This window comes from Tasmannia lanceolata, unplaced genomic scaffold (genome assembly GCF_043159265.1).
Source record: "Tasmannia lanceolata isolate RefF3 unplaced genomic scaffold, GAP_Taslan_0.1 ptg000037l, whole genome shotgun sequence".
In the NCBI taxonomy this organism is placed as follows: domain Eukaryota; kingdom Viridiplantae; phylum Streptophyta; class Magnoliopsida; order Canellales; family Winteraceae; genus Tasmannia; species Tasmannia lanceolata.
In genome coordinates this window covers 61,907,566-61,934,150 of record NW_027518714.1, presented here as the reverse complement: position 1 = coordinate 61,934,150, position 26,585 = coordinate 61,907,566, and the positions used below count along the sequence as shown (strand labels likewise).

At 37.7% G+C, this 26,585-nt stretch overlaps 1 protein-coding gene and 1 long non-coding RNA gene across 24 annotated transcripts; one reads left to right on the top strand and one right to left on the bottom strand.

Moving 5' to 3' along the window:
- Positions 1 to 4,804: 4,804 nt before the first annotated feature.
- On the top strand, positions 4,805 to 19,190 carry LOC143861134 (uncharacterized). 23 transcript variants are annotated; one of them, XR_013239918.1, is made up of 8 exons: positions 4,805 to 4,941; positions 5,465 to 5,509; positions 5,586 to 5,661; positions 14,960 to 16,362; positions 16,525 to 16,623; positions 17,613 to 17,773; positions 17,921 to 18,039; positions 18,766 to 19,190. It is a non-coding gene; the product is annotated as an uncharacterized LOC143861134 (long non-coding RNA). The 23 variants fall into 23 exon arrangements; XR_013239912.1 differs by having other exon boundaries at positions 18,614 to 19,190; XR_013239920.1 differs by lacking the exon at positions 18,766 to 19,190 and adding an exon at positions 18,291 to 18,590.
- On the bottom strand, positions 14,988 to 23,307 carry LOC143861133 (potassium transporter 5-like). The gene is made up of 9 exons (XM_077372057.1): positions 23,059 to 23,307; positions 22,147 to 22,369; positions 21,201 to 21,449; positions 20,191 to 20,241; positions 18,603 to 18,863; positions 18,283 to 18,335; positions 17,904 to 18,018; positions 17,499 to 17,753; positions 14,988 to 16,227 (listed from the first exon to the last, which is right to left on the bottom strand). Exons 1-9 carry the CDS (start codon positions 23,230 to 23,232, stop codon positions 15,173 to 15,175), a joined length of 2,436 nt encoding a protein of 811 aa, XP_077228172.1. The 5' UTR covers positions 23,233 to 23,307; the 3' UTR covers positions 14,988 to 15,172.
- Positions 23,308 to 26,585: the final 3,278 nt, after the last annotated feature.

The window sequence follows — 26,585 nt, the reverse complement described above, 5'->3', positions numbered from 1 at the left end:
CCATTATTATTTTAGTAAAATTATTACCACCACCAAGTACCATTTCTACAATAATTAATGTTAAGAATTATTATTATTATTATCATCCCAAGTTTTAGTATTCTAAACTTTCTTGTGGCACTTTCCCTACAAAGACCGACAACACTCCTAGCTAGCTATTTTAAATAGAAAATTCTGTAATCACCCTACCGAGTACACAACTAACATTCAAAACTCTTATGTGGATTTAAAACTGTTTTTTGTCAGCAATTGTATATTCTTGAATCAATAATTCATGTTTTTTTATTATTGCTTATAATCAGAGCACTTTCTTGAGGTTCTTTTATTGAATTATTGTTTGTTTCTTCTTGGTTTGTCTCGTAATCGCGGCAACATGTTATACTTATATCACTATAAATTGAATTATCAGCTATAAATCAGTAATTATTGTGGTAAAAATGGCATTAAACGTCAATATATTATAATATTTAGGTTATATGATAATCAATATGCTTGCAAAATGATATTTCCATGGGCGCTATATTATCGTGATATATCGGCTATATTGTAACCTTGTGATTATGTCCAAGTTTGAATGGAGAATCCAATAGGGAAACAAGGTTTTGAAGAATATGAGGTGTCCACGTTGCATTCTAAGGAGGTGTGCGTCGAGTTGACTTGAAGTTCGAATTGACCTTAATTTTTTTGGGTTTTTTAACTGCATTATTCTTAATATTGTATTACTTAAACCACATATTATATATATTGTCACTCGATTCTATAACAAGCTTCTCATGCGTATAAATAATTGAATTTTATATTGTTGTAAATAACTGAACTTAGCTTTCTACTTCAAACAAGATCTAGAGTTGAGAAAAAAACAACTTGGAAAAATGGAGGAAGTTCATGGCTTTTGGTCTGGTCCACCTAATTGTAATACAAAGAAGTGAGCCCCACTTCTTTGGTTTTCTTACGACCAAAACATCAAGCCAATCTTGTAATGTTAATTTTTACCCTTGAGTGTGAACCATTGACTATATATATATATAGTTTGGAAGAAGACTCTTAAGACCGAATTTTTATATGGTGTTCGCAAGTTCGATGGTCACATCCGTTGGGTATTTTGGTCATTTGTTAGAAGCTTTTTAACTTATCGTTTTCAACAATTGGCACTATTTCAAACCAACTTTTTTCCATGGAAAAATGGTACCCATCTTCCTAGCAGTCTTATTTGAACGCCCATAATCAATAGCTGGTCCAAATCAAGGCATATCAAATAGACGGTCCGATCAGCCAAAGGTGGGACCCACCGTGCCATATATATCATCAGTGCCCCTCGTTGCCTTGTAATGAGATCGTGCCCTACTAAAGCAAACCTCTAGCGAGAGCCATTTCGCAGCTCACTTTTGCAAGATAGAACAGCCACCTCAGATGAATATGACGACATGGGCTAAAAAGGGTGCCCGTGTGGTTGTTCTCTCATGCAAAACTCAGCCGCAGATCTGCCTTTCTGTGGATTTGCTAGGCAATTTCGCCGAAAGTAATTTAGCAAGCTCACTTGTGAATGAGAGAACAGCCACATTTGGCGGAAAGAGATTTGGGGCTAGCCTCTAGCTTAATTGGTCAAGTCTTTATTCACCAACCTTGTGGTACCAAAAAAATTAAGTATATGGTCGTATTGCATTTGCATGTGGTAAATTCAGTGATCATCTTTTTCTTCTAGTAATAGGTTAGGCTTAACACTACAAAAATGTTGACAGAATGGTTTGGTTGACCTTTGCTTTACATTTTTGTACGGGAAATAATGTTTGCACTTTTTTGGTCTTGGGACAGCCTCTATAGTGCAAAAGAGTAGTCATAAATACACTGGAAGGGGCTCTCCCACGCTAAAAAAACAGGGGCGAATTTTCACTTCTCTTTTTTACTGGGAAGTTATATGTTCACTCCCTTTTCTTCCCCGGGCCTACCTAAATGGTCCAATTGATTGTACACCCTGAGTTAAGTCAATGGGAACATGGAATATTACAGTCGGACTGAGCATTCAAAAGTCGGGTTCAACGTGTGCATTCAAAAGTCGGGTTCAAGGAGTTTGGTTGCTGGATGGCTCCAGGCGTGGACGTAGAATAGGGAGGCAAACTGGCTTTCCGTGGAATGGAAGTCAAATGGGATTTTATGGGTGTATTAAAACAGTTGTTTGGTTGTCATGATAAAGTGTGGAAGTTTGGTGGGAAAAGACTCATTTATTGAAGAGTCATTTCAAAATCCCATTCCAACTTAGATTCCACCAAAAAAACCCTGATTTCGTGGTTTACAATTCGGCTCATGTTTTCCTTCCAAGTCAGCAGATAAGGATCCGACAATTCCAGTAGTCAAATGTGCTTTTGGATGAAAAAAGCAACCATACGTTGTATTGGATTTCAAATCCTGTCCAAATGCTTCAAAAATTCCTATTTTTTTGGCAATCAAACACGCCACATTTTTCTGCTCTTTTGCTTTGTAGATGTAATTTACATGTGTACTTAGGCTAGTCTTATTTATTATTATTTTTAATAGTTCACGATTTCATAATTGCTCTAATCTCTTTTCTTCAAAGTGGGAGAACCTTTCCTCTCCCCTTCACCTTTCCTCTCCCCTTCTTAAACTAGGCTTAGAGGGAGAGGACTGGCCAATCTCATCTATGGATGATATGGATGATCAGTTGACCCTGGTTAAACTATTGGATGGAGTGCTATCTGTTGTGACTCGGGTATAACTCATCCTTAAAAGTTGGCTAAAAAACCTAGCCGTTAATGGGAGGGTGCCCAATTCCTTATAAGCCCATCTACATCCATTCACTTTTCCGAGGGATCTTTGGTTTCACATGGAACCCCCAGAAATCCATCCCTCCATGCGCAAGCAACGTGGACAGTCTCGCTCCTCAACTGGGTGCAACGTAGGAACTACGAGATCTCCCAAAGGGATTTTCTCCGTCCTCGAGGGTACACCGGGATTACTGATATCTTTCTCGAGGGATTTTTTCCATCCTCGAGGGCACACAAAAGTTACAAAGAACCTGGCTCTGGTACCACTTGTAGAAACCCGGTAGAACGCACCCTTAAAAGAAGCTCTGTTTGGTTGCCGGGTTTTTTTTGTTCCCCGGAGTTAAGTGGGAGAAAAAAATACCCTGGGAGATAGGTGGGAAAAAAAGAGTCCTGGAAGTATCCTGGTAAAATAAAAATCCCATGTTTGGTTATGTGGGAGAAAAAAATACCCTGGGAGATATGGTGGGAGAAAAAAAAACCTTTGTTTGGTTGCTTGAACTGTTGGGTAGAAAAAAATTCTTCTCAAGCTTATTTTTGGTTCCTGAGTTTATTTTTGTTCCTGGGGTTATCTTGGGATGGGATGAAAAGGCAATCATTACAAAAGTGGGATTAAAAAATTCACCCCACAAGTAATCATTACAATAGTGGGATTAAAATAAACCTAGTGCTAAAAGGCAACCAAACATGGGATGGAACCAAAATTTAACTTACTCTCCCACAAAACTCCCAGGCACAAAAAAAACCCGGCTATAAGCCCATTCACATTCATTCACTTTTCCCATGTGGGATCTTTGCTTTCGCATGGAACCCCAACACTCTCAAATCTCAACTGAGTGGAGCTCTAGTAGAGTGGAAATTAGGGGTGCAACTCGGGTCGGGTTGAGGCCAACTCGACCCGACTCGACCCGAGGAACCCTTTTTTTCCAACCCGAGCCCGACCCGATTTTCAACCCAACAAGGTTCAACCCGACCTGACCCGACCCGACTCGAGGAATCCTTTTTTCCAACCCAAAACCCGACCCTAGTTCAACCCGACCCAACCCGAGTTTTTAAGCATACAAAAAATTTTGATAAAAAAAATGTGGGGTTTCACTCGGTCTGGGTTGGTCAAACCCTCAACCCAAACCCAACCCAAACCCAACCCGAACTCAACCCGGGTTGGGAAAACTCAACCCGACCAAACTCTTTCCAGGTTGAACCCGGCCGAGTTGCACCCCTGGTGGAAATCCCATTTCCTTGCATTTGTCCTTGATTTTAATGCTCATTCTTTACGCTGTCCTTGCATCCCGTGAGAAATTAGTCTATACGAGATCATCATGCCCTCAGTTCTCCCTACAACCCTCCTTTAAAAGAAAATCAAATTAGCTAAAGCAGCCGGTTTGACCGATAAAAATCTAACCTTTACCGGCGAATAAAACCAATGATAAGCCGCCGGTGTAACTTTTACCGACAAATACTTTAACTTTTACCGATTGTCTTGAGTCTTGACTCTTGACCACAAGGTAAAAGCTAACTTTCTTGTAGTACCTTTACACTCGAGGGTGTGGTGAATGGCTTGGTTGGACTATTGGAGCAAGAATCCACATCACGGCCCAACAGATGAATGGTTTAGATCACCCAAAAAAATGTGGGCCCCACTGTTTAAAAGTGGTCCCAATTTAAAAGCAAGCAAAGTCATCCAAGCGTCAACATCCGGAGCCATGACGCGCCATAACGAGTTGAGTGACTCAATCGACTCGGAAACTCGCGTCGTTTTTACGTGTCCAGTCAAATGTTTCCAGCTGGCGCCATAGTTCGTAAGCCCATTTTTACCGTTATTGCTAAACAATCTAAACCGTCCATTTTCTTCTGCTATTTTTATATAGGGACATGATAAAATCGCACCGACTATAGGATAATTCGCTCCCCTGTAGAGTGAATTGACGTCAAAAAGCGTTAAAATCTGCCACATATCCACTTTTTTTACGCTTTTTGACGTCTCGATTTATAAATTCAACTTTACTTCTCTAACGAGTGTACTGTTTTCATACAAACAGAAGTTTCTAACCAACCAACCTCGCCGAGAGAATGCAGGAGGAGGAAAATTAGATTCTCATTTTCTCACCTTTTGGGCATTCACGATGCCCTAGAATCCCTCGATTTGCCGCTGGTTCCCTTGCAGGTTAGTTTTTTTTTTAAATGTCGATTAGGGTTATACGATTACATTCTAGGGTTTTAGGGCTCCTGATGATTTCGATCACGAAATTGTTCTTTGTTTTCGATTTGTTAAGATTAATCTGCTTGAATGAAACTATGAAATTCTAGTGTTTTAGGGTTCCTGAGGGTTGCCTTGCAGGTTAATATTTTTTTTTTTGTCGATTGGGGTACTATGATGAATTCTAGGGTTTTAGGGGAAAGCCCCTTCTCTGAATGGTTGAGGAACACAACCTAGATCTCAACTTTTCTAGGGTTTCACTTTTAGCAGATTTTGCCTTTGGGCATTGACAATTTTTATCGACTGCATGTCTATTAATCATCGGTTTGAAGTTCCTCCAGATCTTTTATGCTCGAGCTTGTGTTTTTTCTTTATGTTCAGGTTTTTTTTTTTTTTAATCATTGATGGACTCATTGAGAAGTCCTAGAATTTCATTTTCGTTTCTTCTTTTGAGGTTTTGAGAACTGATATCAAAACCATGGAATTGCAGAGAGGGATGAGTGCGTTTGAAGTTGCTCAGGCGGCTTGAATTTGTGTAAGCATTGGTTAATTTTTATCTTATACGATGAAACGAATTTTCACAAAATTTAACCCTGTTTTTGGTTTTCCAGGATTGTTTCTGCTTTTGCGAAGGGTTTCAATGTCAAAATTGAAAGATGTATCTTTAGGAAAGATGTACTTGAGGCTGTAAAAGTTCCCTTTCTTCTTATCTTTTGTTATCTATCTTGATGTGGTTCTGTTACTCATATTTTCTTCTCATCTAGTATTTATCTCAACTCCTCTTTATCTTTTTTGTTATTATCAGATGTGATATAAACAAAGTATTTAACTCATCTCCTCTTTTTCTTTTTTGCTATCTGATGTGATATATACAAGAAGGTGGTTTTCTTTTCGATATTTGTTGATGATTCCTTTGAAATCTTTTCTTTTGGAATTTGCACCTTTTTTCAGTTTCTTCTTACTGGTGAACTTTCAGTTAGGAATTTGCCCCTATATAATGTTGCAGTATAGGATTTTGTGTTCTTTTGATTCTTCCTTAGGGAGGTCTGTGGTGATCTGTTACTGACATCAAACCACTGAATTTTAGACGCGGTCCAGGGTTTCTCATTTCACATATGATGAGCAATTTTCGCATCTTGGATCTGTATTTTGTTTTTCATGATGACAACAAGTGTCTTTTCAGAAAACATTTTTTTAACACATTTGGATTTTTCTTATTTCCATGGTACGGTTGAATGGGATACAAGAATCAAGTTTTCTTTGATGTTTGTGTTTGATTCCTTTAAGATATATTTTTTTTGGATTTTGTTAGATTATTTTGTGATATCAATGAAGCACCTTCTGTTTTGGTTTCTTCTTGCTGATGAAAAGCCTTCTAACTTGTGTTTCGCCCTAGATAATGCTGTGGTGAAGGATTTCATGTATATATTTTTCTTTGGAGAGTTTTATGGGAAAAGATTACTGATATCAAACCATGGAGTTCTAGTGGCAGTTAAGAACTTGTTATTTCTTATGGATTTGAATTTGTATTTCGATTTTCATGACAATGACAAGTGTGTTTTCAACAATCAATTTCTTGTCGGGTTGAAGAGGATTTCTTTCCTCTTTGAACTGTTGTACTTATTTTTTAATTTAATAATTTCTTTACCTATCAAAAATCATTTAATAATTTCTATTTTTAATGAATTTCTATGACTTTTTGTGTTTATTTTTTTAAATTATAGAAATTTAATAAGGGAAGTGATATATCCGCCCCTTTTGATCGCCAGGAACACCCCCCCTGTCAGCGTTTGTGGCAATCAGGGGCATTGAATGCTTCTGACATAAGTACAACTGCCCCTCTTTAGTCATTGATACACTGACAGGGGGTGTTCCTGGTGATCAAAAGGGGCGGATATATGACTTCCCTTTAATAATTAAGTTATAGAATTTCTTTAATATTTTCTTAATTTTATGGAATTTCTGTAATATTTTCTTAATTTAATTATTATCTTTGATTTATCTTAATTTCCTTAAGTTTTTAACTTTTTGTATTTTGTTTATTTTTAGCAATTTAATTATGGTTATTTTAAACTCCCAATTTTATTTTATATTTCTATTGAATTTTGAGTTATATTTTTATCTATTGACAGTCTCACTTATTTTAGGACTTTCTATTATTTGATATTTTTAAATTCAACTATTAATTTTTATAATTTGATAAGGTACTTTTATATGTACTTTTGCGTCTTCAACATTTTATGTATTAGGAATGAATTTAGGTTGGATATAATAGGGGCATGTTTGTTTTTATCTGCAATCGGATTTTGAAAATTTGAAAATTTTATTTACAAGATTGGAGGAAGAAGCTTGAAAAGTTGGAAGTGATTGTTTTGGCATTTAGTTTGGATGCATAAGGTAAGTGATCTCCTACCTTCTCTATTGTTTTCCGAAATTTTTTTTTTTGAAGCGGTAAAAGAATATATTAAGAACCGAGCTGGTTCGATCAAGCTACATAAAGAAAACAAAATACAATATCAAGGAGGTAAATAATCAAACTGTTCCAGGCTTGGGCGAAAGACACCACTCCTAGCGAGAGAGTCAGCCTCTGAATTAGCTGACCGTCTCACGTGCCTAAAGGATAAAGCCGAGAGAAGAGTTAAATCATTGAGTTCATCGAAAAGAGATAGAAACCGCCAAGGAGGAGAGACTTCCCCCCGAAGCCAGAGAATAACATTAGATGAGTCCCCTTCCACTATCACCTTATGAAAGACAGACGGATCCAACAGTTTGAGCCCACAATGGGCAGCTCTTACTTCCGCTTCTGACGAATCCGCCACTCCAATAGGGCCCGAGAAAGCCCAGAGAACATCCCCCTTGGAATTACGGCATAATCCCCCAATGCCTGCGACACCAGGATTACCAAGAGAGGATCCATCAAAATTCAGCTTTATCCATCCATCAGGAGGAGGGAGCCAGCGTTGAGAAGTTTTAGGTTTGGAAACCCCCTCATTGCAAATAGACAGCCATCCTTCCCATAGAGCATACGGAGAGACGAAATGGAACAAAGGAAGGCTTCGGGCCCAGGAGATAACCGCGGAGATGATAGATATAAATACCGAAGAAGAGGATTTCGCGACGCCCTCAAACACTCGTGAGTTGCGTTCCTTCCAGATGAACCACCAAGAAGCCACCAAGCACAGTTTCCAGAGCAGCTTACCCTTTCTTTTCCAGGGGCACCATTCCCAACTTGTAATGAAATCAGAAATAGAGAAGGGAAGAGCCCAAGATACCCCAAAACGAGAGAAAACAGAACCCCAGATATCTCGAGCAAACTGACAGTGAATCAATAGATGATTTATGGATTCACCCGCCGAGTAGCATAAAGGGCACTGGTTGACCAAGATCATCCCTCTTGTCCTCAGGAAATCGATTTTCTGGATACGTCCACGACAAACAGACCACGCAAAGAAGGATATCCTTGGAGGGTAAGGAAACCGCCAGATCGATGCAAAAGGAGCCTCTACTTCACTTCGCACCAGCTGACGGTAAAACGATTGAACAGAGAAAATACCAGATGAGCATCCATGCCAAGTACGGAAGTCAATCCCACTCTTCTTAATATAACATCCTTCGAGCAAGGCCATTAACTGAAGAACTGAGGGCAACTCTCTATCAAAAAAATGGCGACGGAACTGCGGTTTCCAAACCACATCTGAGTTGATCCTTTCAAAGCAATCCGCCACCCACCCCGCTTTTTGAGAGGAAACGCGATAGAGATCAGGGAACATTGAGATAAGGGGGGCTGCTGAACACCACGGGTCGGTCCAAAATCGAATTCTGTCCCCGACATGAACTTTATACCGAATTCCTTTGGAGAACTGAACCTCTACCTTCAATATATCCCGCCAGACAGTGAGACCTTTGAATCGAAAATTATCATCAGTGCACCAATTTCCTTCCTTCATCCCATATTTACTCCCGACTACTGATACCCATAAAGCCGAGGGTTCGGACCCACACCGCCACAGCCACTTACCCATTAACGCCGAGTTAAACTCTCTGATTCTCCGAATCCCTAAACCTCCATTTTTCAAGGGGAGGCACACAGAGCTCCAATTAACCAGGGGAATTCCACCAGAGGTACGAGAGCCTCCCCACAAAAACTGTCTTTGAATTTGTTCAATTCGGAGAGCGACACTTACAGGGCATTTGAATAGGGAAAGAAAATAAATTGGAATATTCGATAATACTGCTTTGATGAGCACTACTCTCCCACCTTTCGAAATCAAATTTCGTTTCCAGGAGTCCAGTCGCCGCTCCACTCTATGGATGATTGGGTTCCAGAAAAGCTTATTCGGTCTGCCCACCCCCAAGGGAAGGCCCAGATAGGAAGTAGGCAGAGATTGAAGAGGGCACCCCAGGATCCTTGCAAAAACTGCGGCTTCAGATGCGACAACATTGATTACATATAAACCAGATTTAGAAAAGTTTGATCTTTGGCCCGATATCAGCTCATAGCACCTCAATATAGCTTTGAGATTCAATATCTGAGATGCAACTGGGGCGCAGAATAGCAACGTGTCATCGGCGAACTGAAGGAGCGACACCTCCACTTTACGACTCCCTATCAAGAACCCTTCAAAAAGACTCAACTTCCTACCTTTGCGCATAAGCCGGGATAGAGACTCCGCTACAATGACAAAGAGAAATGGAGATAGAGGATCCCCTTGCCTGAGCCCCCTGGATGACTTAAAAAAACCTTTGTTTTCCGAAATATTATTTTTAAAATAGTGATATATTGAAATGATTTAGAAAAATGATTCCACTATTGAATTTCGTTGACAATAGAAATAGTTTCATATCAAATAACCTGGAAATGGTTTGTGTAAAAATCGTTCTTAAATCATTTTATGGCGAATTGTTTTGAAAAATGATTTAGTTATTCAACTAGTTTTGAATGGTAAAATTGTTTGAACGAATTGTTCGGATCAAGGGTGCAATGACGTTATTTGAGATTATTTGATTTTTATACTTGAGTATTGACTTTGGATTGTTAACACATTATGCATTATGATTCTTATGCTCTGGGATTGTTTCGGTGAACTCCAAACATATTCTGTTCAGTAATTGTTTTTAATCTCTCAGCCTTACTATGAGTAGATCCTGCCAATTGGGGGTTAAAGTTAAACATTGGCAGCATGATCACATTCTTTGCACAAATTGGTATTATTATAGTGGATCCTGCCACAGGGATGGTATGTGGTTAGTGTAGTGGGCCTCGTAACCGGAATATGTGTGGTCGTAATCATAAAGGCTATAGATTTTCGAAAGTGTTTATGTTTTATACAAATGTAGAGTGCTAAACTTTGGAAAATGGATTTCAGAATTCGATAATTTTATAAACTTATATAATGTCTTTATACACTTTTGGAAATGATTTTCTTGAAAATCTCTGTTTTGAAATGTTCTGTCTTGGGGGTTAAAGTTAAACATTGGCAGCATGATCACATTCTTTGCACAAATTGGTATTATTATAGTGGATCCTGCCACAGGGATGGTATGTGGTTAGTGTAGTGGGCCTCGTAACCGGAATATGTGTGGTCGTAGTCATAAAGGCTATAGATTTTTGAAAGTGTTTATGTTTTATACAAATGTAGAGTGCTAAACTTTGGAAAATGGATTTCAGAATTCGATAATTTTATAAACTTATATATTGTATTTATACACTTTTGGAAATGATTTTCTTGAAAATCTCTGTTTTGAAATGTTCTGTCTTGGGGGTTAAAGTTAACCATTGGCAGCATGATCACATTCTTTGCACAAATTGGTATTATTATAGTGGATCCTGCCACAGGGATGGTATGTGGTTAGTGTAGTGGGCCTCGTAACCGGAATATGTGTGGTCGTAGTCATAAAGGCTATAGATTTTCGAAAGTGTTTATGTTTTATACAAATGTAGAGTGCTAAACTTTGGAAAATGGATTTCAGAATTCGATAATTTTATAAACTTATATATTGTCTTTATACACTTTTGGAAATGATTTTCTTGAAAATCTTTGTCTCGCATGCTTGATCGACCTAGTTAAAACTGGAGGGTACTTATTGGACTGTGTATCTCACTGCTTTTATCTTATTTTAGATGACCAGTCGAGTTAGTTCATTATGAAGTTGGCAAAAGTACATGGAGGAAATTTTAGAAGATGAAAACACTCAGTTTCCTTTTTCGTTTTTATTTGATAATTGGGAACTTAATTTGATGGTTGTAACTCCCACATTTTGGAGGCCCACACTTTATTCTTTATTGACCATTATTTGGAGATTCATGGATTTATTGATGACTTTGACCAATTTATGAAATTGAGTTTATTTGATCATCATTGATGTTATATAGAATGGCTTTATAATGAAGTTTTAAATACAAATTGAGACCTTGATGTTCCTTGCACCATGTGGTATTATTATAGTAAATCCTTCCACAGGGATGGTATGTGGTTAGTGTAGTGGCCCTCGTAACCAGAATATGTGTGGTCGTAGTCATAAAGGATGCAGTTTGGCAGTCTGCTAAACTTTGGGTAGATTGATTTCAGAATTTGTATCATTTTATAAAATTATAGGGATTTGCTAGCGTCCATCGCAAAAGGCATTCACGGATGGTCTGTTGCATGTAAGAGCAGACACCTAGTAAATGAAGACATGAGCCGGTGTGGCTGCTCTCACATGCAACAGACCATCCGTGAAATGCCTTTTGCGATGGACGCTAGCAAATCCCAAAATTATATATCATCTTTATACACTTTTGGAAGTGATTTTCTTGAAAATCTCTGTTAAGACTGGAGGGTACTTATTGGACTGTCGTATCTCACTCTTCATTTATCGTATTTCAGATGACCAGTCGAGTTAGTTCGTTCTAAAGTTGGCGGAAGTACATGGAGGAAATTCTAGAAGACGAAAATACTCAGTTTCCTTTATAATTTTTATTTGATAATTGGGAACTTAATTTGATGATTGTAACTCCCACATTTTGGAGGCCCACACTTTATTCTTTATTGACCATTATTTGAAGATTCATGGATTTATTGATGACTTTGACCAATTTATGAAATTGAGTTTATTTGATCATAATTGATGTTGTATAGAGTGGCTTTGTTATGAAGTTTTAAATACAAATTTAGACCTTGCATGCTTTTGAGGTTAAGGCCATAGGCTTGCGGTCACTGCCACGTCCTCCGCTTGTGCTGCCGGGTTGAGGATATGACAAATGATTATTATTGAGATGAATAAACATTCATGACTCGAAGGATATATCACAAATACTTTAAATTTGATCCACAACAGGAAAGAAGGTAGATAGTCAAAGTACCAAAAGGTTAGAGCTGAGCATTCCCTTTTACATATGTTTTGTTGTATACCTGATTCTTTGGAAGACACGGACCTAGATTTTTTTTTATGATTTCCTTTGGTCAAGTTCTCACTGTATTAACCCATGTTCGGTAACTATGTGTGTCAATTGAGAGGGTTTGTCTATCTGGTCTTGAACTGTTTGTGGGACAGTGATGCTTGGCCAAAGTACACTGATTCAAACATGTAGCAGCTAAGAAAACTCGTTATCTGAAGTTCATTTCCAAGACATTTGCAATGAGATTAAGGAAGGTTATGGCTGAAGCTGTCTCCTCCTTTCCAGGGAGCTTTTGTGGAGGGGTGATAGATCTTGGTTGTGGTGCTCATAGCGAACATGCGCCTTGACTCGTGGAAGGGGAAAGGGAATAAGGTCATCTTTTGCAAAATTGACTTTGAGAAGGCTTATGATTATGTGGACTGGAAGTTCATGCTTTACCTTAGTGAGACGACGGGGTATGATGAAAATTGAGGGGAGATCCATTATGTCTTCTTTTAACATTAGTGGGTGAGGTTCTAAGTAGGATCAAGGGCAGGGGTGGAGGTGAACCCTATTATGGATGTGGAGATTGAGGGAGTGTGGGAAGCATATCCCCCACCTCACCTCCAATATGCAGATGACACAATTATTTATCTAGAGACGCTTCCCATTAGACTGATAACCTTTAAATCATGCTAAGGTGGTTTGAGGCTCTATCTAGATTGTGGGTCAATGGAAGCAAGAGTGTAATGCTTGGTATCAACGCTCAAGAGAGTAGAGTGGCGATGCTTGCGTGCTGGACTTGGCTGTAGGATCAATTCTTTCCCAATCAGGTACTTGGGGCGGGCTCCATTTGGGGTATATTATCCCTCCAACATCTCTATGGATTCTGATGATTGAAAGAATGGAGAAAAGCATACTTTCTTGTCTTTTGGGCGTAGGATTTTCAGCACTATCAAATTTCCCTATACGCTTGATGTCCTTATTCTTCATTCCTAAAGAAGTAGGATTTGGGTGTAGGGTCAATTCTTTCCCAATCAAGTACTTAGGGCTCTCTTTGGGGTGGGCTATTATCCTTTTATCTCTAGATTTATTTGCATCTCTAATTTGTTAGCTAGAAGTGGTGTTAGCGAGTAGTATCGACTTGTTGAAGGGTATCCTCTGCCCCCACAGTGATCCCATGGTGTTTTTCCTTTCTGTTTGTGTACTTTGTTTATCAATTGAAGAAAACTGTCAACTTCTCTAAAAAAATTGTTACTCATTGAACACCATTGAAGAAAACACAACAGAGAATTGATCCACACCAAAATCAGATCAAAGCAGTAAACTTGGAGAAGAGTGTGCGTGTGTGCGCGCACACGCACGCGTCCACTACTTCTTGGAACCCTTCTTCCTTTTCTGCTTTTGGAATCCTTATTAAAACTCCATTACTCTTCTCATGGTCTTTCTCTCATTCTTGCTGGTTGTTGGCGATTGTGAGAGAATTGCTGGAAAAGGCATCTGCATTTGGTTCCCAGGATCGCTAGAGGGGGTTAATTGAATACTCTCTCTCATCTGCATTTGATTCCCGGGATCGCTAGAGGGGGTTAATTGATTACTCTCTCTCATCATTTATGGGCATGGTTTGCCTTCTTTGTCAATCCATTGGTTTCTCCTCCACACATGGGCATATATAAGGTGTTCTGCTATGGGTGAGAGAAAACCTCAGGTTCTGCGTATCATTATTCAAAGAAAAATTCTACAGCATAACTTTCCAAGCAACTAAAAGATCTTAAAATAGATCCTCAAGTAAAGTTCATGACTGCTATATAGAGTCTGGGAATACTAAAAAACCTGAAATTACTCTTGAAACGACCTCATAGTCGTCCCATCTCTTTCTAAACTTGAATCCTTTTCTGTCCCCGAACCTCTATTCTTAGCTCGGTCCAATTCCACCTCTTTACCTGCTGAAAAAACTTACTTCAATCAAACTTGGACTCTCTAATTGCAGCTCTGGGCCAGATGCAATAACTATGGGTCTTAGAAGCACTTCAAAATGGCAACGAAATTTTCAGAAAATTTCCCTAGATTATTCACAAATAAAAAAGATTTCTGGAAATTTCTGGGCTAAATGAACCGCTGTGGAACAACCTGCTGAATCAAATCATTATAATTCATTTACGGTAGATGCTGCTGCTTCATGAGGTGATGAGCATATCAAAATCAAAAGTTAAGTTACTAAGAACCATCCATTCTAAAAACTCTGGGAAATAATTACTTGTATTTAATACACATTATTTACTCACTATTTTTTAATATAAACAATGAACTTATTCTATTTCTTGTTATTTTGTCTAGTGTTCAAAGGTGGGTTTGGTCAGGTTGAGTTTTTGTTGAAAATATGGCTTAGAACACCAGTTACTAGGACAAAAAGCTCACACGATGAGTCTGAAAACCCCAAACAATTCACCCCTAGTTATTTTCATATGATATCTGCAGAGAACTGACCTCAAATGCCAACTCCAGAGAGTTAACTTTTGGGTTCATGGAGCCACAATGTTGGTGATTTCTAGAAATAAGTTATGAACCGTTATTGGAATCCTTTAACGTTTTAAAGTTGGTTCATTTTCCTTAATTTGTATTTTGCAGATAATCCACTGCCCATAGAAACCTGAAATTAAGTAATAACTGCTCAGAGTTTTCTGCATGCTTCTCAACAAAGTTGGCAACTACAACAATGAAAAGATGTGCCAACAAAAATATATAGTGGGGATACTTTCTTTCCTATTCTTTATTTATCATCCGAGTGCAGATTACAAATAAGGTTTCTGGTGTCAGGGGTTGGATATGAGGCTCCCCACCTCAAATCTCATATGTCATTCCAACCTTCAATAACCTTTTCCGTGGGATTGACTCAATTTTCCCTCCTCCCCCAACGTTTCTCCTAATGAAATTGTAGATATAATTGACTGCAAATTTCTTGATAAAGGAGGACTTTTGTTCTGCCACCACTTCTGCTTCACCTAAGAGATACACCACTCCCTTATCCATTGCGTCCTGAATGAACTGTATCTCTTCTTCAGCTCCCTGGATTGGTCCACTGACAATTGGGCTTGAAGAGTTTGTTGATCGAGTGACCGCACCTGGACGGATAGATCCAGATGAAACATGAGGTTGGATATGTTGCTGTAGGGTTTCCTCAGTGTAGACCGTGGAAGTTCCCGATCCCCGTGGCTTGCTATCTTTTGGCTCAAGGGTGGAGGGCAAGGGGGTTGTTCGTTCAATACGACGGCTCTCGAGGAAAAAGTGTTCCTGGCGGATGAATCCTTTCAAATGTTCGACTAGCTGACACTCAAACTCCTTCGGCTCTTCGATAAAATCGTTGTATCCATAACGCACCACACATCGGAACATCCTGTACTCTCTCGGTTCAACTTGCCGGAAAAGGAAACGCTCCTCTATTGCCACTTTACTGATCGGAATGGCCTTTATTGAAACAAACACTAGAACTGAATGGATGGATGGTATGCTTGCAATGAAGTGGGGAAATATGGGTGGGATTCCTTGTACAAGCTCCGAGTACAGAAATCCCATTCCAGGTACTCTTCTTAGATCTGGGTTCGTAGCCAAATCTCTCATGTACTCGCTAGAAACTTTGTTTTCGAGCTCAAACATGTATCTTTTCTTGTGAACATAATGCCATACCCCCATTATTGTCATGACAAAAGCTGAAATGGCTATTGGAAGGTATCCACCTTGTATGAATTTGTAGAGGACTGAGGATAGATATGTGAGCTCTAATGTAGCGAACACTGTGTAGAACAATACAATTTTCCAAAGGCTTGTCTTCCATATCATGAGCATTATGAGAGTAACATAATGTGTTGTAATCACCATTACAGCAACCACTGCAATGCCTGCACAAAATTGAAAGCCGCATCCATGATATGCTTTTAGATAACAAAAGATTCTAAAATTGCCTTATGCCTATGGTTGTAAACGCAGAATTTTTGTCTACCAATGAAGATGCTGTTTAGTTCTCTAATAGCCAGGTAGGGGAATCATCACTATAGATGCTACCTCTTCCATTATGGAGAAAATTGTGTACTTTGGGTTAGTAATTTGGACGGAAAAGCTTAGGCTGCTGTTCTCATTTCGCAAATTTAAAGGTTTAACTTTGTTGTATTGGCATGTAATCTAATATGACTGCACAGGTGAGGAGATCGAATCCGGGTCCCTGGTTCCCAGAAGTGCTAATGACTTGGCTGATTCAATGGCTAGAGAAAGAGATGATTGGGCTGGCTTTCGCAAAGGTGAAAACTTTCCCTTCTATAGTGGATTGTCAATGTATTAGTTTCACATTTCTTATATTTTATAGCTTAATATATATATATATATATATATATATATATATATATATATATATATATATATATATATATATATATAGGGAAATGATTTCAACGCTCCAAAGTTTTGATAAAGATGTGTGCATCATCTTGTCGTGTAGTATTTAAAGGGCTGTCAGAGGGATATTACGGTTCTAAAAAAGCTCTTACAAGCCCTTTAAACACTACACGACAAGACGTTGCACGCATCTTTATCAAAACATTGGAGTGCTGAAAACATTTCCCTACACACACACACACACATATATATAGGTTTATACCCGTCCATTTTAACCTCCACAAATCGAGGGTTAGGATGATCTTATGGAGCTGATTTTTTTAGCACACCCTATATATGTTAGGGCCCATCAAATGAATGGTTTGCATCACCCAAACAACATGGGCCCACTCTGTTTATGGTCGAAGAACCAGACAAGTTATTTGGTTGATCGATCAGAAACACTTCTTCCAAAGTGCGTGTGCGTGCGTGTGTGAACTCTATTTCTCTTTCCCTTCTATAGTGGATTGTCACTGTATTAGTCTTCCATTTCTTATATGTTATTAGCTTAATATAAACTGTATTTCTATTGTATCTTGCCGAGGGATCACCTCGACCCCAACCCCAAGCCTCTCTTTATCTTACTGAAATCTTTAATGTTATCTTTCAAAAAACAAAAAATGTGTTTCCATGGCATGTTTGTTCTTAGAGAACTTTTCTTGTATTGGTTTCAGCATCCAAAATAAAAGAACATATAATAGTGATGGCCTCATTAGGCACTGTAGTATTACGATGAGCTTACCGTATGCATTGCCAATCTGTTCAGTCGTCTGGAAGCTGATAGTCACTATAACACAGGCAATCATGAATCCGTAGTTTACTTGCGGAATATAAACCTGCCCTTTATACTTCGCAGAAGTATGGACCACCGTGACCGTCGGGAAACATCCCAGAGCTAGTGCCTGTGATAGAATTGCAAATGCCGCAGATAACATAGCTTGACTTGCGATGATGGCAGAAGCCACCGCCACTACAAATGTCGGCCAGTATACTGGTCCTGCAAAACCCCACTCCAAGGTATTTATATTTCATACCACAAATCATAAGCTAATCATTAAAAAAAGAAAGAAAACCTCATAAACTTCTGAACCGAGTTAGAACTTGAGATTTTCTTAGTTTCTTCATCTTTGTTGTCTGAGTGGCTTACTTGGAATTGCTTTGTAGAATGTGTCTGCGACATCTTCGGGAAATTTGGTTAGATATGCAGCTTGCCCAACGTAAATACTCAACAGTGAAGGGAGCACAAGCATAGAGAAGCTAATCTGCAATTTTCATAGATAAAGGTAATGTTTACTGCATCTGGGACTTCAAAGTAAAAAATTTAATTCTGAAAATGAGGAGTTATATGGTGTCTGCGCATATTTTCCAAGAAAACAAATGAAAGGTTTTGATCATTGAATTAGTGCATATTTTTCGAAGAAAAAAAATTGAATGGTTTTGATCGTTGAATGAGTGTCTACATTATTTTTTCTTGGAAAAATCAGGCCAGACACCATAAATTTTCCCCCGGAAAATATGTTACCTACTTGTATAGCTTTAACAGAGAAGTGACCCAGATCGGCGAACATGGCTTCAGTCCCTGTTTCATGAATTGAATTAGCCTTTGTAGACGATGTAGAATTAGGGAAATGATATCCACACTTCCTTATTTTGATAATGACACATTTAATCAAACCACTGGTGTGATTGTTTGTTTGATAACATTTTGGAGATATGTAACAGCCTTTAACAGCTAATAAGAAAACTCTGAAAATTAATCAAGGAGATGGTTATTAATACACTGGAATTTGGATATCAGTTTCCTAAATAAATGTTTTTGAGAAGTTGGGCAATGTATAAATTTCACCTGTAATGCAGAGCACGACGCCTCCGAGCTGGATCCACCCTTGCCTACCATTTCTTCTGAAATAGTCTATAATGTATTTTGGATTGAAGGCACGCAGTACGGTCGGATCATGCTTGAATAAGTTATATAATCCAATAATGCTGATAAAGCTAAACCAACACAGGATGATTGGTGCGAATGAGCGGCCCACTTTATCGGTGCCGAAGCGCTGAACCGAGAAGAGGATGATCAAGATTACCACAGTAATTGCTACAATAGTACCTGCAGAAACATGATGAAGGGTCAAGATTACTTAATAAACCGATTTAGATCAATGATTCACCATTGCAATGCTTCGATCTTGCCCGCATATCGAGTTCAAGGACCTCTTTGGACACTTTTTTTTTTTTTTTTTAATATAGGCACCCTAAAACTTAAAATTCATCAGTTCATCCTTGGATCAAGGCTTTTTTACTTTGCTTAGTTTTCTTAAAATAACCTACCCTTTGTGAGGGGTGGAATGAACTTTTCCACAAGTCATTATTTCTGGGCCTGAAACTCTAGTGAGACGCTCTTTTTTAGCTATGTCAATGCATATTATTTTACGTTGATTTGTTTTCAAATTTGGCTATAATGGCCATGTGTGTGTAATGTTGAACAAATGGAGGTGGAAATATCATTTCTCTATCCCTACATGTACACGATATTTCCACTCTTTTTTTGCCATTCATCCTCTTTTATAATTTGAGGAAATGGAGTATGTGCAGCTGCACAAATAAGCTATCTGTGCATGGCTACATATACAATAGTGGGGGCCGCATTTTTTTGGGATCCAAAGTATTCATTTGGAAGGCCCTTTCATGGATAGGCGTGTACCAAACATCAGCCCTATAGGATCATCCTAACCCACTCAAAGTTAGAGGGGGGAAATGGATAGGCACTGTTTCTGCCCATTTTTTCTCTCCACAAATAGCAGGGTTTGGATGTCTATTTTGTCTCTGGATAAAATCTTGATTAGCCTCCAAGAATTTTGTATTCTTTGACAAGGTTCTTTGTAATCAGACCACGTAATCATCAAAACAATCACAAATAGTACAGAAATAAAAAGGATGGCCATTCATTACTTATTTCAACCCTCTAGTCAAACAAAAGGGAGTTGAGATGCAATCATTTTAAGGAAAAGACAGGCTAAAGGAATGGAAATATCATTTTCCTATACATACGTTTTCTCACCCCCTTTCCAAGCGTTTTAAGGAAAAGACAAGCAAAAGGAGTGAAACTATCATTTTCCTATACATATGTAAGCAAATGATATTTCCACCTCCTTTCCAAGCATATCCACTCCTCTGGCCTTTCTTTTCCAAAAAACGTGGCTTCTTTTTTCAACCCTTATGTTTGACTATCCCTGAAAATAAAGCCATTTTTTTTTTTTTGGAAGTGACAAACAGAAGGGGTTGAAAATCTTAAAAACAAAGCCCTTTCCAATTGTTTTCTTAGTGCCCGCAGTTCTTTTGAGACTGGTTTGGGCATCTTTATTATTATTTAACTTATTAAAACAAATAGGGGTGAATGTTTGGTGCATTTCCTTTATTTTATGTGAGAAAAGTACCTTGACTCAAGGAACCAGTGGACTGTCTTATTCCACTCACAGCAGAAAGCACTGCATGGCAAACAGTTCAATTAGTGATTCTTACTGGCCAAATATTCTCAAATTTCAATACCCAACTACACCTCTACAAATAAGTCATTGACATGAAGTCATCGATGCTGAAACTAACCCAACATGAATATTTTTTAATTACAATGACTAAATTACTAGGCACTCGACAGAGTAGAAAACTTGCAGTAGAAATGAATATTCTACAGAAATGAAATACAATAAATTTGATCAAAAGATGAGAAAATAAGGTAAAACTTTCAGAGTCCAGTAAGAAAATTTTGTGACTAATATTAGGCGAGTGATATGTTCACCCCTTTTCTTCCCCGGGCCACCCTACTCTAGTGTATTGATTACTTCTCTGTTTACACTACATGGAGGTGATCCAATGAAAAAAAGAGGGTGAATATATCGTTTCCCCTAATCTTCAAAACAATTGCTAGAGAGATAAAACGACAATAAACTTGATCAATCCCAATAAGAAGATTTTTTAACTTTTGTCTCAATGGATCAAGAATGTTTTGATCTTCACAAAATAAATGCTATAGAGACAGAAGATTTTATCAGAAAGCTTGCAGTAGAAATGAATAATCCTGAACATATAAAATGAAATAAATTTGATCATATATGATGACAACGGTAAATTCCAAAGCCAATAAGGAAATTTTGTGACTAATATTATTGTCTCAATCGGTGAAAAACTGCTTTTATCTTCACAAAAATTACTAGAGATAAAAAGACAATAAATTCGATCAAAAGATTATATGAAAAGGGTAAAAACCAAAGCCCAATAAGAAGATATTGAGACTACTCTTATTGTCTCAATGGATCAAGAAGAGATGAAACAACAACAAATATGATGAAAGAATGATCAAAGTAGGGGAAATCCACAACCCAATAAGAAAAATCATTGATTGGTATTACTGTCTCAATGAACTAAGAAAGGTTTGATTTGAACTCACCAGAGATGCATGGAGTAAGAATCCCATCTCCCATGACATTCGAAGTCCCTAGGATAGTGATAAGCAGAAGCATAACTTTAACCACTTTGCTGTGTTCTAGAATTTCTTTTATCTTTTGTGCCCTCTTGTTTTGCTTTGATGGTGTGTCCAGTTTGTAGTTGGAGAGTTCCAGGTCCTCCCTTTGCTGATTTGGAATCAAGCTCACCTTTGCATAACGACATACTAAGGAATAGAGAGCGAATGTCCCACCTACAAGAGAACGCTTCTCAATCCATGCCAGCCTAAATTACTACAAATTTTAGAAATTCAATCAATTAGCCCAAAACTTCAATCAAGGGCTCGCAAAATTCGATAACCATACAACAACAAAAAAAAAATTTTGATGAAATTTCCGCAATGTCAATAAGATTTCTCATTCCTCAGTCGTCGATTGGATTTCTCAATAGAGTACAAATGGCTTCGTGAGCTGATCAGTTCCAGTCATAGTTCCATTAAGATTATGGAATAATTCGGCCAGGCAAATACTAAAATAAATGGAAAAATTTAAAAGATATTCTAAATTTGCATACATTGTCAATTGAAGCTCTGTTTCTTTTGACGTAAAATGGGCGTAAAGCAAATTTTATGACCATTTTTAAGTCGAAAAATAGGCGTGCAATTTATTTTAGGCCTAAAATACAATTATCAATCCCATCTGGGTTTTAACAGACGAATGATTTCATGCTGGATATTGGATTTTTTTGCGTGAAATTAGAAAACAGAATTGGGTTGAAGTCGGAAAATTCTTATTTAATTAAAAAAAATAGCATTTAAAAAAATGCAAATAGTTTCTCTTTTATTAGAGAAAAAATACTCCAAATTGGCTACAATAATTCCATTCCAAGCTAGTGTAATAAAAAAAGCTCGAGTGAGCAAATACAGGCAGTTGTTGGAGGAATGAACTTACCATTGCCATTGTCATTAGCCCACAGAACAATAAAGACATATTTTAATAAGGGACTGAGAATAAGGGTGTAGATAATGAGAGATAAGACCCCTAATATGTCCTCTTTGTCTTTGATCCCGTGAGGGAAAGTACTTGCATACACATAGAGTGGAGATGTCCCTATGTCCCCATAAACCACTCCAATGCTCTGAAATGCCAAACTTATTGTGGTTCCCCAACTCAACTGTTTCACAAACAAAAAGTAATTTCAACAAATTAGATACCCAAAACAAAATTCTGTGAAATGAACAGGAAAATTTTAAGCAAGGGAGCTGATATCAGCACCCCCTGATTTCTATAGTAGCACCTCTCCTCTTATATAAAATTTCCTGTATTGGGTTAATGCTAGCTTGTTGGGAATTGCAACAGGAATGAGGTAAGTGTAAAAGTACAAAAGAAAGGAGTGCCAGTATCAAATTATGAGAGTATGGATATCAGCGCCCTTTCAGAAATTACTCAGAATATTGGTATCAGTGCAACATTAAAGAGAGTTTTTTTTTTTTTTTTTTTTTTTGCACACTTCTGAGATAAATGGGAGCTTAATAAGAGGTAGTTTTTTTTTTACAAAGATCAATTAGACAAGCAATTCTGTATGGTTCTTTTGTAAGGAATCAAAGTTATTCACCTAATTCTCTAATGAAACAAAGGAAGACAAGAAAAACAACCATGGGTAAGCTCTCAAACCTTTGCACATTAATGAGATAAATGGGAGACTAAAACAATGTTTTTTTGTATCGTTCTTTTGCAAGGAATCAAAGATATTCGGCTAATTCTCTTCTGAAACCATCTACTCTTTGGGTTTTTGTTTTTACAAAAAAAAAAAAAAAAAAGAACATAAAGAAAGAAAGAGCAACCATGGGTAAGGTCTCAAACCTTTGCACCATGACCATGGGTCTGAACATTTGAAACTCGTCCTGCCTCGAGATTGAACGAGTCTACACGAAGCTTTCCCCATGAGAGTTTCCTATCTTTGAGAGTTTTCTGTGGCTCTAAGCTCTCAATTCCTTCATCTTTTTCTGCCTCATTTGCTTGAACTAAATCAGCCATTATTCCAACTTCCAAGTCTTCGGTTTCTCTGCCTTGGCTTTCTGTCTCTCTATCAGCTTCTAATTTTATAGTAAGAAAACCAGAGAACCCAGCTGAACTATATTTAAAATAATGCCACGTGTGTTAGGGTGGTGGGCAGAACAACTAACACCGCGTCAAGTTAAGCCTGATCCGGAAAACAAGGTTTTGAGTTAGAGAAGAATTAACAGAACTAAAACAGAGAATAAGGAAACAAAAAACGGGGTTAAGGCAAATCCACATTCTGTGACTCGTATTTGTAATCGAAGTGCCCTCTCCATTTACGTATTATGCTTCTTCTCTCAGACCAGAATAAAACAAACGGGAGTCACGGGGTCATGACCATTTTCGTGAATCTAGAGTCAAAAGTTTCACTGTATCAAGGAATAAGTGAACGTAAGTACAAAGATCAACGGCTCATGGAGATTTTCAAAAGGAGGTTGTTTTCATAACCCAAGGGCTAGAATTATGTGGGGAGGGTGCATTGAGAAGAAACATACGGAATTTCTGATAGGGGGACCACGGACCACCGACCTATAACGTAGCCCAAAAAATTAAACATTTTAATCATGCAGTGAATGGTCTTTTTTGGAGATCCAATATTGACTGCTGTGTATGTTTTGTTTATATTCTATGAATGACCTCTAAAGATAGGGGTGTCAGGGGACTCAAATACTTCATTAAATCCAAAGGATATGAACTTTAATATACACGTTTTGGATTTGATCCGAATATCCGGATCCGAGATTCGTATCCTAGGGTTTGAAATTGTTTTGGATCCTAACCCATTATGAGGATGGGGCGTCCTAGATCCGAATATAAACCGTTCTATGTTTTGTAATGACAAGGAGATCGAGATGGGTGCAAAATGGATAGCCCAATGGGTCCGAACTTTAATGAATAGGACTTGTGCACAACTGCTGGATCCAACTATGCCTGTTGGATCCATATACTAAGATCCGAAATTACTTTGGATCATGACCCAGACGTAGCCACAAAATCCAACGGAGGGTCCTAGATCTGAATACAAGTAGGACACTCAAGGGATGGTCCAATTTGGAATGGATTATGACCCGGCCTCAAAAACATAAGATCCTAAAAGTACTTAGAAAAGGATTAGACTGATAAGGAATTTGAATAGATCATGACCAAGACATAGGTGAATCCGATCAGAAGAAGATTCATTGATACCCAAGACAATCAAAAGGGGGTGGAATGCTGGAAAACGGGTGGAAATATCATTTCCCCTCATTCATAAATGATACCCAAGACAATCAAAAGGCGTGGAATGCTGGAAAAGGGGTGGAAATATCATTTCCCCTCTTTTTTTTTATGAATCTTAAACAAACATTTTAAACAGTAGGCCATCCAAGGTGACGTCTATTACATGAATGGTTTATATTGGCTAGCTTGATAACTTACAACACCTATTCTATTATAATCTTAGGCTTATGGCATTATCATATAATAATATTTTAGTGTACTGAAATCCGCAGTACAATATTTTGATAATGTCACTACTCACTTTGTTGTACACTCTTCTGATTGGATGTTGATAGTATCCTGATTATTAACAGCAGTTAAAAGCTATGCAACACAGAGTGAGCGGTGACAATACCAAAATATCTTAGTGTGGAAATCAATACCCATATTTTAATATTCTGCACTTATTTTTCTAAAGATACCAATAGTACTCCTATTTTAATGAGAAATTTCTGTAGACTTTCTCGGGCTTCTTTTATTGATTTCTTTTTTGTTTTTATTGTGGTTTGTCGCAGTCACTGAAATATCTATTGGGTATTTAGTAATTTATCATCAGAAAATGGCGTCTATAAACTGCTTGTATTTTGTGAAACATCTTATTATTAATTAGAGTTGTATTGCTATATAATGTGGTATAAAAGTTATATATCAATAATATTTTATTTAATTCTTTTTTTGTTTCTTTCCTAATTGGTTGAAAACAACAAAAGAATGAATCATATTAAGTAAATAATAAAAACCGATAGAATTAGTCGATTAAGTAATTAATTATAATAATTAAGTAATAATGGAGATAATGTCTAGTAAACATTATTATAGGGTGAAAATTTTGAAAAAAATAACTTTAATTTAAAATTTATATTTATATTTTTAATATCAAGCAGTTTTGAACTCGGGATCTTTGCTCAGATACCATGTGAAACAATCAATTTCTCCAAAAGCTTAAGCTTTTGGAGAAGGAGTTGTCTAATCTTTTAAAATACTAAATGCAAGTAATGTTGACCAAACTATGTGGATGAGAATTATGTAGTAAAATGAAATATTAAGTGGGAATTTAGAGAATGAGAAAAAGTAACAGAATAATACAATTAAGAAAGAAAAGAAGTGTGCATCTCAATTTAACAAAAGGTGAATGCTTTTGATTCTAAAGTAAAGTAAAGAAGTCTTACTTACCTAAACAAAAAGTGGGATTTGCTAGCATCCAGGCATTTCGCGGATGGGCTGTTGCATGTGAGGGCAGCCACACAGGCTCACTTTTCAGCAGTTTTTGTCTTCATTCATTATGTGGTTACCCTCACATGGAACAGCCCATCCGCGAAATGCCTTTCTGCCTAGCAAACCCCACAAAAAGTAAAGCGGACTAACTTTGCATGTAAAATAAGGCCTCTCAAATCAGTAATGTGATAATATAAAATCAAAAGTTAAATTTTAGGGATAATTACATTTACACCCCCTCTAGTTTCTGACACATCCACTTCCACCCCTATAGTTTAAAACGTCCACTTCCACCCCTATAGTTTAAAACGTGACAAATACACCCATGTAGTTTCAATTTGTTTAAGGTTTGCCCCCTTAGCTGAAGGTTCGTCCATAGATTGAAGGGTTAGGATGATCCGATGGAGCTGATTTTTTGGGCACACCCTATCTATGTCAGGACCCATCAAATGAACGCTTTGGATCATCCAAATAATGTGGGCCCATACCCCAATCCAAATACTACCAAAAAACCATCCAAATAATGTGGGCCCACATTGTTTGGATGATCCAAAGCGTTTATTTGATGGGTCCTGACATAGATAGGGTGTGGCCAAAAAATCAGCTCCATCGGATCATCCTAACCCTTCCATCTATGGACGAACCTTCAGCTGAGGGGGCCTACCTTAAACAAATTGAAACTACATGGGTGTATTTGTCACGTTTTAAACTATAGGGGTGGAAGTGGATGTGTCAGAAACTAGTGGGGGTGTAAATGTAATTATCCCTAAATTCTAATACATTATTGACTAGACATGATTAAGAATAAGTAAATATTTATAGAATGATTAAGACTAAAATCAAATAAATGGGAATAA

Coding starts and splice junctions, on each gene's coding strand:
- LOC143861133 (XM_077372057.1), bottom strand. CDS start 23,232: ATGGCTGATTTAGTTCAAGCAAATGAGGCAGAAAAAGATGAAGGAATT. Junction 18,864..20,190: donor CACTGGTTCCTTGAGTCAAG/GTACTTTTCTCA, acceptor ATGTTTCTGCAG/GTACTATTGTAGCAATTACT. Junction 16,228..17,498: donor ACAGATTGGCAATGCATACG/GTAAGCTCATCG, acceptor AATTTTGTGCAG/GCATTGCAGTGGTTGCTGTA.